Genomic DNA, 15,274 nt, shown 5'->3' on the forward strand with positions numbered 1-15,274 from the left:
AAATCCACTCTGTTGCTTCTGTGATGTGTAAATGAAAATTGCACCATTGCCTGAGAGGGATTGGGCAGCTACAATAATTTCAGTATGGAGCATGGCTCCACATATATGAAAGACAGTTGGAAATAAATGCAGTATTAATCTTATCTGTAATCTAAAATATCACCTGTGTTAAACTGGCCATGCCCATACCTATATCACCTGTAAATCTTATTCCTCTTCTATTTTTCTGAAAAAGAAATTTCAGGGCAGGAAAGATGAAGTTTCATATTCTGATTATACTTATTAGTACTTAGTGTAGTAGTCTTTATTCTGACAGTTTTTTTGTTTGATTTGTTTTTTGTTTTTGTTTTTGTTTTTTGGTTATTCAGGGCAACACAACTATTTATGTGCTGGAAGAAATGATTGTATCATTGATAAAATTCGACGGAAGAATTGTCCCGCCTGCAGACTTCAGAAATGTCTTCAAGCTGGAATGAATTTAGGAGGTAAGTTTTGTGTTTTTAGTTCAATAAAAATTGTTAATATGTAACATAACACTGCTAAGCTCTGTATACTCCCAAAATCTAAGATAAAACTAACATGGAGCAAAGATTTCTAAAAATCTAATAAGCTTGTGATAAATCATCTTAGTATTTCTTTCTTAGCAGAAGTTTAAAAGAAGTATGTTATGTGGCTATGGTCCTAGTGAAGTTTTCAACCCTGAGTTTGCTAAGGTTTCAAGTACTCAGAACAGAACCAAAACCAAAACAAAAATGAATGACTTTTTATATGAAACCATAACTAACAGTTTTTATTACAGTGTCTGTTTAGAAATAAGCCCTGCGTGTGATAATATTAGCCAGATAGGAATACATTCTAACTCTAAGAATAAGTGTAATAAATGAAGACCTATATGAAAAAACTTAAAAATGCCACAGTAGCCCACCCAAAGATGGGGTGGGAGGGGGGCAGGCTGGTGAGGGATGGTTAAAAGACTTGAACCAAACACAAAAGTATATGATGTCCATGGATGGGAAGATTCAGCCTGCTAAAGGTATCCATTTTCTCTGAATGAATTTGTAAATATAACACAATCCTAACAAAATTACCAACTGATGATTCTAAGTTCCTAAAGAACAGCCAGCAAAATTCTGGAAAGATGAATAATGAGGTCGACTACCTTTACCAGATAGTAAAACATATGATACAACTACAATAATTAAAATGATCTGTTTATTTATTGATTGTAAGACAATAACAGAAATTCAAAGAAATAAATAATATGAGAATTTTGTGTATAATAAAGTTGTCATTCCAGATCAGTGGTAAAAGGATAGATTATTCAACAGAAATTATTGTGACAACTGGGGAAGCCATCTGGAAAACAAGAAAATTGAGTCCAATCTCATACTACCCACCCACATAAATTGTAATCTTTCAAAGTTTTAAACTTGGAAATAAAACCATAGAAGTACTAAAAGAAAAGAGGGATTTTTCTTATACTCTCCAAGTGGAGAAGACCCTTCTAAGTATAAAATTCAGAAGCTATGAAAGAAGAGAATTAAGAAATCAACACTATTTACAAATCAAATATTACTACAAAGGCAAATAATAAGAAACTGGGGGAAAGTACTGGCAACTTATAGATAATGGGTTTATTTTTTGCATAAAAATCTCCTATAATTCCATAGGAAAAAGAAACCAAGTTATTATAAAAATGAGATTGAGGGGTGCTTGGGTGGCTCAGTTGGTTAAGGATCTAGCTCTTGATTTCAGCTCAGGTCATGATCTCAGGGTGGTGAGATCAAGCCCCGCATCAGGCTCTGTGCTGGGTGTGGAACCTGCCTAAGATTTTCTTCTCCCTCACCCCCTCCTCCCCTCTAAAAAAAAAAAAAAAAAAAAATAAGATTGAACAAAACAAGAATATGAACAGAACATCCGTAGACAAAAGAAATATAATTGGTTCTTGAAACACATGAAGAGATTCTCAATCTAATCATAACAGAAATGCAGATTAAAAATATGAGTTAAATTTCTTACAAGTGCTAAAAATAAAACATTTTTATGATATATTGTTTAATGATACAGAAAATGGTGATCTCATGCATTTTAGGTGAAAATATAAGGTAATACAACCCGTATAGAGAGTGATTCAGTTATTTCCATAAAATGGTAAAGGACATATATCCCTTGATTTAATGAGTCCTAAGTACATTTTTGCAATATAAGAAATTATACATTCATAAGATATCATAGTATTGCTGACCATCAGAAAAACATTAAATATTCATATGTTTAGGATTGGTTAAATAAATTACAGATCCTCTTCAGACAATAAAGGAAGCTCTGTATGGATTGATCTCCAAAATAATCTTTAGTGAAAAAAATAAGATTGTAGTATTGGATGTTTTGCCTACTACAAGTGATTTAACTCGTTTAGAAAAATATATATATATTGTATAGAACATTTCTGGAATAGTTTATAAGAAACTAGTAGTGCTGGTTGTCTCAGTAGAAAGGAGTGGATAGCTCGGAGACAAGGATAGGAAGGAGAATTCTCGTCACTCTATTATCCGCCGTGCCTTTGAATTTTGTATTTTGTTTAATGCGTTGCGTATATACTACCAATTTAAAAGAAATAAAATAATTTGAAAAGGAAATGAGACTTCATTCTTTTTTGCTTTGGTAAATGCAACTGGCCACTAGTCAGGACTTGGGAGTAAACATGGCAGCACACAGAGCAGAGTGACTCTTAGAAATCGGGAGGAGTATGGGCTGTGGCCAGTTGAGGCGGCTCATGGCAGAGTGGGGCCAGAAGATGTTACATAACCGCTCAGCCGGAGAGACTCGTGCTGTTTAAGAGGATGGGTTCTGGAGCCAGACTGCCTGGGTAGGAACCCTTACCCTACCACTTCCTGACCCTGTAACCTCCAGCAAGTTACCACCTTTCCGTGCCGTGTTTCCTTATCTTTAGCTTGCAGTCATTGGCCTGCTTACCTCAGAGGCTGTGATGAGGGTTGACTGAGTCAGTGTGCAGTGAAAAGAAAGTGATCACTCAGTACATGTCAGTGATTTGCTGGGCGGTGGCCGTGCTCATTGTGATTGAAAGTACTCGTAGCTCTTTTACACATGATCTGAAAGACGTTTTTGCTCCACGTTTTGCTGATCGTAAATCTCAGCCCAGACTGGCTAAGTGACTTGCCCCAAAATACCACAGCCAGTGAGTGACATGATGAACATAGGCCTTCTAGCTCTGGATTCTTGGTCTGGTGCTTCTAGGATACCACACTGTTATCTTGTTCTGTTGTGTCAATCAGTGCAAATGTGGCACAAAGATCACCTCCTTAAGCATATGAATGAGAACTGGAGAAATTAATTGTTTAAGATCTAGATGGCACAAGGGTGCAGCCATTGCTTATAAAATAAATTTTAAATCGATTTTGTAAATTCCAAAATCAGAACTTAAGTATACTTGCACACTACTGAGGTATCTTTAAAAGTGCCTGTATATATATTTTGTACTTTATAAAGACCATAAAACTTTAATACATAAATATTATATAAATATTATGTAATTATACTCTATAAAATATAAGTACTGTTAGTTATTATAAAAAAATAACCATATTTATAATTCCTCCCTTGTAGGGTTTTGTTAAGGGTTAACCAAGCCCATCCATAACCTGTAAAACAGGGTTTCTCAACCTCTGCAGTGTTTGATATTTTGCGTCCTTTGTGTATCAGTATCCCTGGTCTATACCTACTAAATGCCAAGAGCAGTCCCTTCACCCCAGGTGTAACAACCAAGAATGTTTCCAGACTTTGGTAAATGTACCCTGCGTAGCATCAAGACCCACTGATTTAGCTATAAGAGTAAATTACTGTAACCACTATTCAATGAGATATTTTCTGCTGAGATATAAACGCCAGCAGGGAAAGAATTTTTGTCTGTTGTGTTCATTGCCTTTTCTGCAGTGTCTAGAACAGTGCCTGGCACAAAGCAGGTATTCAGTAGCTATTTGTTGAATGAAGGAATGAATGGTTGAATGGCATTTTTGAGGGCTTCTGTGTTCTAAGCATTTTGCTAGGCCTTTTATAGGTGTCATCCTTTTTAAGCCTCACATTACAACAAGTGATACATACTATTAAAACTGTCCGTTTTGGAAATGAGTTCACAGAGGCACAGAGAGGTTAAAGAACAGGCCTAAGGCTGCAGAGCCAGGGAACTCAGATCTCGTCCCTGGCATCAAAACCTGTGTCGAGCATCACTGTGGCTCGACATAGGTCTGCTATTTGTAGATTGGCACATCTAAAATGGCCCAGATTGTCTGTTAATGGCAGCCGCAGCATCCTGCTTTTTCATTTGTGTCTGTAATGACCTGTGAGTGGGGTTTGGCACAGGACCTGATCTAGAATTCACATCATTTGTCATTAGTTTCTGTATATGCGGCATAGGTTCTGTGGGTTTTGGTAAAACATTTTACTAGAGAGAAAGCATACTGTGAATCTTTGTCATTGAAAGTATTGAGTCAAAAAATGGGCAGAGTAGAAATTAATATTTATGAAGATACTTTTTTCTTTAGGCTCAAGTTCTAACTTAACCACTTCTGGCTCATGGATTACATCCTTAACATCTACTAATTATCTAGTTGCGGTGACATACGCTGGAATTTTTTTTCTTTTTCTTCTGTAATTTATTTTGAAGGTTTGCTCTTGGTTTCAATGTGGGCAATAAGAAATGCAAGCATTTTTATTATATTCAAAAAAACATGAATTTTCACCTTTTACCGTGAAGCAGTTTTGTAAATTAAAAATGTGAGTTAAATTACAAGCCTGTATCTAGACAAGTCCCAGTCTCACCCATGTTCTTAACAGAGCAGGGCTGTCCAGTTTCTTCTGATCCACTCTTCTTCCCTTCTGTCTCTCTTGGGGGATAAGGCAGTTGCCAACCCAGTGTAATATTTGGAAGGCATTTTCTGTTGGTGAGTGACCATGACTCTGGGAACAAAATTAGCCTTCCCGTCCCAAAGGCTTCAGGAATCCAAAATACTTTAGAATAATTTTTTTTCCTATCTTATCAGCTGGTTAGCGTGTAATTTTAACCGTTGTCCCCATGCTGGCCTCTACCCTAGAGAGTGGGAGGACGGAAGAAGAGCAAGTAGATTTTTAGTTCTCAAAAATTAAAGCCACAAAATGTGCCTCTTCCCTTTTCTCTAGACCCACTCCCTTCTTCCTACCACAAGCACTATTCCTTTTCTTTAAAATCCTGCTGAGCTTTAGGCTGCATGCAAAGGAAAATATAGCAGAAGATGTGAGAATGTCAACAGAGAAATTGAAAGGAAAATAACAGCTTTCCTGGCCCCAAGCTGGGCCTGCCACTCTTGCTATAGCCCCTATCAGTAGATCTAAAAAAGTCATGGTTCCATATGCATGAGAATTTACTGCTTTGCATAGCTTTCTGCAAAGGAATTAATCACTTTTACTTGCCAGTGTTCTGAAGAGGATGATCTATACAGGTCTTTAAGAGCTTCTCCAAAAATAGATAAAACATAGCATTAAAGCCAAGTGGCCCTCAGACCAAGAATGAGTGTGTGGGGAGGGGGAAGGTATTTTCAGTTGACTGTACTCTCGCCATAGAATACAGAGGGGGTCTTCAAGATTTTTCTTGAAGATTTTTCTATCCTCCCATTTACAGATGAGGAATTTGGAATCCAAGATCATATCATCAGAGACTTAAAAGATGCAATGTAAGGATTCTGATTCTGTTGTCTTTCTCTCTTCCAAAGCACACCCCCCCGTTTCATTTTTCATTAACTAGTGTAAGTCCACTTTCACATTCCTTTAATGAAGACTCTAAAATATTAAAATCTTCCTTCCTGTAGCTTTAGAAATTAGACTTTACAAACCACAGGCTATTCCTAACTTGGGTTCCAGTTTACTTCCAAAGCATATCGGCAGCTTTCCTGAACGCCACCCATCACTTTCACACAGTTCAGCAGGAGCCTTCCTTTGAAGGGTAGCCTTGTCAGGCAAGTCTACTTATTCCTTTCGGAATGGACCATACCCCATGCAAAGAGAGGAAGTCAGGCATAGGAAGCAACAGTAGACATCCAAGTTGCTTTCTGGAGACAGAGCCAAGGCAGGTCGGTAAAAAACGGAACCAAACATAACTCTAATTCTAGCAGCGTTCAAAGAAACAGAGAACTCTTGTATCAAGAACTCTTGATGAGAATGGAACCAGAGAAAGGAAAATCTGTAAATTAAAATTCATCCACATAATGCGATATTAATAAGCCAATAAAATGCCAATGAAAATACATAGCAACACAGAAATTTTCTTAAAAAAAGTAATAATGAAAACTTAGTATGCAAAATTATTTAAGTTACTTATTTTGTGATTACAGCTCTATAGGAAAAGACTTGCAGGAGTCAAGAGGTTGGGGGGAGATCATAGAGTACCAAAAATGGCTGGGTTTGTGAGTACAGTGGATGTAGGAATATAGTAGATATATGAATGGGTATAGTCAAAGTTTTTCTTTTGCCTTTCCAGTTTTTTAATGAGCATGTTTTATAATAAAACTTAAAATAGAATTCACAGTTTTGAACTAAAAACGAAGGGACACTTGAAAATAATACTGCTATTGAGCAGAAAACGTAGAGAATCAGATATACAGATAACCAAAGGAGTTGTCCCTGGACAGGAAGGAGGAAAAGGAGAAGAGAGATTAGAGACCTCAGTAAATCAATCTCCTGCTGTGAAATGCTTTTAAAAACCAAAATGGAGAAGTGAGTGAAAAACAAAAGACCCAGAGATGGGAAAATGACAGAGTCATAACTGCCGAGCCAAGCCCAAGGAGAGGGGTCTGTTTACTTGAGGGAAATTGACTTTACCTGCCAGCGACTTGCTGCAACTAGTTGGCATGGTCACCTGCAAAACTCACATACACTGTGGGTCTGGTGAGAGAAATTACAGGATCAACGCCAGTGAAGAGTAGGTTTAATATCTGAAATCCAATAAGAAAAACAATTTTTATATCTTTAAGGGTCTCCCGAGGCAGTAGGATATGCAGTAGTCTGTAAAAGTTTAGAAAGCCCAAGTGTACCGAATTTTATGAAGAAATACCATTCCTTGGGTTTTTTTTTTTTTTCTTTCCAATCCCTCTTGCTTGTAGACAATAAGAATTTCAGGGGGACTGTTGAACAGTAAACTGGAGGGGAAAATAATACATTTTTATAAATCAGTGAAAGTATGTTTCTTTTTAATCTTCATGTATAAGTTAAGCGGTATTAATTGTCTCAGTAATATAACTTGAATTGAACAACTGGCATTTTTACCCTGCAAAATTTCATGGAGGAAAGTTCAGGATTGATCCCAAAGCAGGCAGAATTTAAAGATTTACTGTGTTTCTTCAATTCCAAGGCATTTTCTTCTTTTCAGATTTTAGCTATTATGATTATATAATTTGCAGTCAATATGTACATTTAATTTTTGTTAGTTTCACAATACTCTTAATTATATTGGGTCTTATTTTGTGACTGATGACACCTTAGAAGTAGTAGAGGCGTTCAAATCAAAGGTTCGTCTGTCCCAAGAATATACGCATTTGTAGGGACATACTTGGGCCTTGGCAAGCTTACTAAAGTAGGCTGTTTCCCTTCTGTCTTTTTAAATATATAACCCAGAGATGTTGGAAAAATTCTGCTTGGCATGCAGAGACCCATTGTTATGTCCATGTTTCCTTTAACTTTTTCTTTTTTTTTTTTTCCATTTGTGGTCTCTCCTTGTAGGTTGTCACTACCTCTTATTTAATTGGTGGGAGAGCTTAGTCTTGACTTGGGGCCAGGCTAACTTGTCACTGGCTACAGTGATCTCCAGAGACCCAACGTCAGACCTGGCCCTTTGTCCTGCGCAGTGCCTCACGTGTACAGTCTCTCTTTTGGCTGGACTACAGCAGCCTTTCATACATTCACTGATGTTTTCTGCAATACACACTTGCTTTCCAACTCTTTGATAAACTATGGGGGGTTTTGGTTTCAGTTTTGTTTTGTTCCTGGAGCTTCATATTGCTACACTTTTTGAAGTTACCTCAGGAGACAGTTTTATTTTAAGAAAATTGTTGGTTTCACAACTAGTCTTTGGGATATTCTTTGGACACGTCAAGTTTTCAATCTCTAGGGCTTTCTCTTTAATTTTTTTCCCTCTCTTTTTATGGCTTGTTTTTTCAAGGAAGAAGTTCTTTTCTCCCTCACTAGGTGCTTTTGCTTACTTGTGGTTTTCACTACACTTGTCTCTATGTACTGCCTTCTGTGTCTCTCAGCTTCATTGTCACCTAAGTATCCTATATTCAAACTTCCCAAGAAAGGATCTGGGCCGATTGGTTGATCCCTACCAGTATGGACCTTCTGGTTGGGTGGAGTCCTCCAGAGGTCTTTGCCTCTGCTGCCCCTACCTTACCCAGGTCGATGCGGCAGGTTATAGACCCCTGGGCACGACAGTTGATGATTTTTGACAAGAAACATTTTGATCCCATTTTTCAGAAAGGAATTGGAAGTATAGATAGCAATCATACTGTAATAGATTCGGTACAGACTCATAACAATTACAGTCATTTGTTAATTGTAGAGAATCCCCTAAATCAGTTCATTTTTTCAACTCTGATTTTTATTCACGTGTTATAAGTTATCCATACATTTAAAAGTAAAAAAGCATTTGTTTCTAGTTAGCAAATTGATAAAGGAAAATAACTTCTCATGCTTCTTAGAACACAACTACTAAGGCTTCATTTTGGAGTTTAAGAATTTTTGACATAGCTACTTTAAAAATAAACAAACAAAAAGCTCACACACACACACATAAAAAATCTTAACTAAAAAAAGAATCAATGTGTAAAGTATACATTCTCTTGTAGAACATCTCTCTATATACTCCAATTGTTCTCTGACCCTAAATGCCAGACTCTAGGAGAAAGGATGAGTTCTGGGGTTAAGGAAAGGTAGGGAATAAGGGCTAAGGAAATGTTAGAGAAGATGAAACCACTTAAAATCAAGCATCATAGGTTTACCATACTCATTCAGCTTAGAAAGGGGTGAACACTGTTTCTAGGTAAAGTTCCCACCTGTTCTGTAGAATTCACTTTACTACCTCAAACACTGGTTTCACGAAGTTAAAATTACTGAACAGGTATATCCACTAAGGCATGTAACTTAATCTTTTTCCATTTGAAAACCTAGAGACTAATGGTCATCTGTTTGTTGGCTTTCTGAATAAGTATCTTCTCCCCATATTCGTAGTAAAATGTTACGAGTGGGAAGATGGGGAGCAGAAACTAGTTATGTTACAAAAAGTCCTCTGTCCTCACCTCTAGAATATACAAAAAACCATCCAGCTAACTTGCCAACAGTTCTTCAGTCTTTGGTACCAATATGTATATTTAATATAATTAGAATCTTTTAAGATGATGATTTTTCTGGGATAGAGAAAACATACCTTTTAAAGGCTAACCCAATTCTAACAGAGTTTTAAAATATTTTTATTGATTTATTGAATTATAAAATACATACTGCAGTGATTAATAAAGTAATAGTTCTCTTTAATATATTGAGAGAATAAAGATGGACGTTTGCTGAGCACTTTATTTACTGATTAAAAAATAATGATTTACATTTTAACAAGAGACTTTAAAAGCTGAACTAGCAAAGCTAACAAAAATGGTTTCTTCGGAATGTGCTGCTTCATTATTTTGAAAAGGAGATCTATCAACAACGATATAAAGGCAGTTGTTGAGTTAGGTCATAAAAATAAGAAACTCCAAAATGTAATTGTATATTTCTCCCTTAGTGTTTTGTACAGTATTTGTTTTGAGAGGATAATAATATGAAATATGTTTAGTAGTGATAAAGATAAGCAGTTACTCTGTTACCATATACTTATCTTTTATATTAAGATGAATCTAATTTGTGTAGGAGAGAATCATACTCTCTATAAAAGGGCATCTCTGCTGCATCTGTCCATTGATTTGTTCAGCAAATCTGTGTCACGTGCCTCTGAAATTCCGATATCCCCCCATGATGTCGCCAGTGTGGCATGAGAAGGCAGGCATTGGCCTTGCTTTCAAAGACCTAATCTTTAAGAATGAAGAATTTATTATGGGCCAGATAAGCATTAAGAATTGCAGCAGGGCCTTAAGAGCACCATTAGTGTTGACGGTGGCATAGATCCCTGGAGTTCTTTGTCTTTGCCTTGGAGTGGTATTATCCACTAACTTCTTGATTCGTATTTATCGATCAACGTGGTGGCCCCTCAAGATGGCTTCCCTTGGCTCTGCCCCTTGATATGTGGTGCATCCTGGTTGCTTTCTTTGTGCAAATGGCTTTATGGCAGTTTCCCATCCTTGTGTGGGACGTTGTCTGGAAAGGAGCAGCTCTGCATCGTGAAGCCTTAAAAAAGCACCACACATCCCCTTCCCACTGCACACCACCCCGGTTCCAACTTAGCACCTATCTTCACTTGATGCTGCTCCCTGAACTCAAATTATGAGATTAGGCCCTTCACATTCTTGCCAAAAAATTAAACTGACTTTATCGTGAAGATTTTTGGCCATCTTAGAGGATTTTCCATCATTTCTAGTTTGAGGACAACTGAGGCAGCTCTGGTTAGTCTCCTGAGAACACAGACCATGTCTTATCTCCTTTGTAGCTCTTGTAACATGAGGGGAAACATTTGTAGAGAAAGGCCAGAACTTTGGGAGCCACTTTCTAGAAGCTAACCTTCTGCCTGCTCCCTTCAGTTCCTGAACCACACTAGCATGTTACTGATTCCCCAGAAACTTCAGAACTCACTTTCAATAACTGCCAGAGAAGTCAGGAGACAAACTGTTATGAAGAACTTTTTTTGTAATGTTTTTAATTCTTTAAGATTTCTTTTTTAACACAGTTTTCTTAATTTAGAAATAGCCAAATCAAGCCGTTCTTTTTTTCTTTCTTTTTTTTTTTTTTTTAAGATTTTATTTATTTGAGAAAAAGAGAGTGTAAGCTAGAGGGACAGAGAGAGAGAATCTGAAGCAGACCATGATACAGGGCTCCATCCCATGACCGCAAGGTCCTCAAGAATATGACCTGGGCCACTTAACCTACTGGGCCACCCAGATTACCTCTAGCCATTCTTGATTCTAAAACTAGAGTAGTTCACCAGTAAAAACTCAGTTTCACCTTCATGTGGCAGTTCATGATAATTACTTAGAAACATTTGCATATGTTAATTAGCTCCTTTATTTATTTATTTTTTGGATGGGTGGGGATGGAGGATTAGAGGTAAAGGGAGAGAGAGAACCTTAAGCAGTCTCCATGCCCGCTGTGGAGCCTGACGTGGGGCTGGACCTCACAACCCTGAGATTATGACCTGGGCCAAAATCAAGAGTTGCACAATTAACTGATTGACCCACTCAGGCGCCCCAACTCACTTTTTTTCTTTTTCTTTTAAATCCTGTAGAATAAAAACAAATTCCCAGTCTGTATATGCTCATATATTTAGATAAGCTAAGTTGAGTCAGGTTAGAAATTTAAGCCACATTCAAAAGATTATGCAGAAGAAAGATAGGAAGCCCAGGAGGACTCTGCAATTAAGGGATATTTTAGCCTGGTCATTCTTAGTTCTGGCTGCATATCATATTCACACTCGCCCTTGCCCTGCTCTCAGAGCCCTCATACAGTAAATCTTAAGGAGCATGGGTATCTTTACTTTGAAAAAAACCTACATTGTACATCAGTTCACTAGAGCTGAAAACAACTGTTCTAGGGTTACTAGAACATTGGTAGTAGTTTTCTTAACAGAAGAAAACCCTTTCATTGTTTGGTTTTTTTAAGCACCTTAGGTTTTTGTTTTGTTTTGTTTTGTTTTGTTTTTCTATTTAGTGTTACTTTTCTTTTTCTCAAGTAAATCATTAAGCATTTAGAAAATATTTCTTTATTGGGGGAAGTCCCCTAAAAATGATATTTTAAGTTAACATATTTGTATTTTCCTTGTTAACCCTAACACAGACTTACAGAGGGCCGTGTTAGTTTTTAGTCCACTGGCTTTAGTGGTCCGTGCTCTTCAAAGCAGTACTTTATAAGTTATACACTTAAATGCTACAAATATGGGGGGCAGAGTGCTCAAAACGCAAAGAATGAACATTGGTTTCTTATCCTGAGAGAGGACAAGTCTGAAACAAGGGCCGTAGAGTTGTCTTCTGGGGAGCCATGAGTGGAGGAGATGAGGAGGCAGAGAATAATCTCAGGAAGAAAGCGAAGGGGGAAAGGAGGGAACGTGAACAGGACTGTGATTTGTTGTAAGACAGGAAACTGATTTAGAAGCACCCTCCTCAGTGTCACGTGACTTTTGTTTGTTGGCTCCCACCTCATACTCTGGGCATGTGTGGACATTTGCACCCCTGAAGAGAGCTGGGAGGAGCCCAAAGGGAGCAAGTTTCCATCTTCCCACACACACAGTGCCACCACCCCTGCCGTGGTGCTCCTCTCTCCAGCATGTCATCGCGGGCCCGAAGATGTCTGTGTGCGTTCCGTCTTCCAGGCCCTCGAGTGGGCCTGTTCCCCACACAGTTGTTCTTCAGAGTAAAGAACCTCCTGACCCACTTCTCCATCCTGGCTCAGTAGAGATGGTTTGGGCCACATCATTAAACTTCTCAGATAATGGTGGTGACACATTTCCAGTTGTTTCGTGGTTAAATAAAACTCCTTATCAGGCTTTAAATATATAAGAGCTTTGATTAAAATGCCCTGGATTAAAAAACAGATTCAAAATAAAACTTGAAAGACTTAGTTCTATTTGATTTATTTACTGTAAGGTTCACTAACTGCCCTGTTCCCAGCAGGCTTTCCTATCCAATAGGTCGATTTTTTTCAAAATGTTTGACTCATTTTCTCCCTTAATAAAGAAACTCTGAAGCCTCCCCTTAGGTTATTTGAAATAAAATAAATGGGATCCTGTGACTGAGCATAAAGCCATAAATACAATGATGGTCTGTTTTCAGCCCGCACACATCCCTTTCACTTCCACCTCTCCTGGGCCCTGGAAAGGGTCTGTACTGCTCATAGGCACCGGCCAGTGCAACGGGTCCTGCCAGCCACTCCGCTGTGCCCTCCACACAGTTGGTGACTTCCCTCACCCCACAGCTCCCTCTGCTTCGATGCTGTGGGGAAGTTCCTGCCAAGTCAGCCTCACTGCTGTGAGTGACAAGGTCCCTTTGTCAGGCACAGCAAGGGCCTCTCATTTGCAGCAGACACAGGCAGGCCAAGGGAGCCGCCTGTATTCCTAAGTGTATGAGTTTCCTATCAGTGCTATAAAAAGTACCACAGGATTAGAACAACACACATTTGTCATCTCACAATTCTAGAGGTCAGAAATCCAAAAGGGGTCTCACTGAGTTAAAATAATCAACGTGTCAGGAGGCTGTGATCCTAGGTAGAGGCTCAAAGAGAAAATTCATTTCCTTGCCTTTTCCAGCTTCTGAAGGCTGCCCACATTCTTTGGCTTGTGACCCGCTTCCATCTTCATAGCCAGATTAAATGCATCTCCCCTACTTTAATGTCATTAAATCTGCAGAGTCCCTTTTGCCCTGCAGAGTAACACATTCACAGGTTCTGGAGACTGGGAGGTAGATGTCTTTGGGGGACCATTCTTTTGTCGTCACACTATTAACCATTTATATCCAAGAAAACACAGTTACCACTCTGGGATTTCCGGATGGCATCCTGATTTGGGTCCTGTCCACACTTGCCCAGCTCCTCTGCCTCTCTCCTTTCCCCCTGACACCATCCCATCTTTCCCTAAAGCCACTCTGATTTCTTGTTCACAACCTTCTGCTACGCCTTTGTCCACACAGTTCTGAAATGTCCTACATATTCCTCCCCTTTGCTGACAAGTCTCTAACCCACTCCGCTCCTCCTTCAAAAAACTCATCACCTCCACACTGAGGACCCCTCACAGATGAGTCTTCTGCACAGTGGGGAGAACTTCCATTCCTTTTTAGACAGTTTCAGGATATTAATATGCATATAATTCATTAAGACTTCTTGTATAAAGCTTTCTATGACTTCCTCAGGTGAAGTTAATTAATACCTCCTCTGTAACTCCAAAGCCTTTGTTGGAGCACTTCTCAGATTTGACTACAATTATTTGTTTATAGGTATTTCTTGTCAAATAGTCTTTGAATTTCTCAGGAACAGAGCTCTCCCTTTGTCTTTATATCTAGAGCACTTAAACAAATCAGTGTTTAATAAATGCTCATGGGATAAGTGGGTGAATGCATGAGCATGCAGTTAAACTTTGCACAAATATAACTAAGCTGACCATAGCAAAAAATTCTAAGTTTGGTTAGACAGTTATTTAAGGCACAGTATTCTCATTTTGAAACCAGTCCCATAACAAAGACTCCAAGGATGATATTTTAAGAAAGTTCTACTATAAATATTATTGTTTCCATACCCTTACCAGGAAGGTACCGTTTCCAAAAAACATATAAAAAGTCTTGATCATAATGTTGACTTATATAGTATAACTGGCAACTTCTTAAATGATAATATATTGCAAAAAGGCTTTTGTGTATCTCTTTGTTTGTTGATGGGGGATTTTATGTGATGTTTGAACTTCTTAATTATGCTTATCTAACCACAGTTTTTGTCTCCAGTGTAGGAGGATAGCATTTTGGGTTAGCTGTTGTAGCTGTCAAGGTGGAAATTCTAGCCCTGGTCTGATGATTGGTAGTGAAGCTTTAAGTTCAAGGTCCAGAGAGGATCCTTTGAGTTGGCCCAGAGTGAAAAGACTGGAGAAATGAACCTTTAAAATAAATGTAAAAAAACAGGGTTACAAGGTAATGGAAAGAAAAGAAAAAAAAAAAATACAGGAGTGCAAAAGACCTGAGATGAGTAGATTAAGATGAAGATTTGGAGGAGCAGCTTAGTGGGATCCCAAGTCCCCAGGTTCATTAATTACATCAGTGTAATGGTCTATGGTCTATGGTCTATGGTCTATGGTCTCCAGAACAGTTATAATCCAAAGTCAAAGTCAGGCATATATGCTGATTTCAGGTGAGAAAAGAAACCCATCTTCCCAAGAACTTCACCAAGATTGACAGAAGTGCTCAGCCCATGTTTGGGCAGACATTTGAGTGAAGCAGAAATAAGCAATGCTGTGTTTGTGACCATAAATGTGAAGACAGTGTTTTGGTCCCATTTCAGCGAAGTAGAGAAGCCTGCCAGCTGAAGAAGGAGTGTGTTATCAGAAAGGACCTATAAGGCC

At 38.3% G+C, this 15,274-nt stretch overlaps 1 protein-coding gene across 4 annotated transcripts in view; it reads left to right on the forward strand.

The window, feature by feature from the left end:
• NR3C2 (nuclear receptor subfamily 3 group C member 2) overlaps positions 1–15,274 on the forward strand; it is a 337,335-nt gene that overhangs the window by 235,514 nt on the left and 86,547 nt on the right. For all 4 annotated transcript variants that reach the window (XM_082728958.1, XM_082728960.1, XM_082728959.1 and 1 more), the window contains exon 4: positions 369–485. In XM_082728958.1, coding sequence (XP_082585084.1) covers positions 369–485 — 117 coding nt within the window. The remainder of the gene's footprint in view (positions 1–368; positions 486–15,274) is intronic.

Source organism: Mustela nivalis, assembly GCF_964662115.1.
Source record: "Mustela nivalis genome assembly, chromosome: 4".
In the NCBI taxonomy this organism is placed as follows: Eukaryota; Metazoa; Chordata; class Mammalia; order Carnivora; family Mustelidae; genus Mustela; species Mustela nivalis.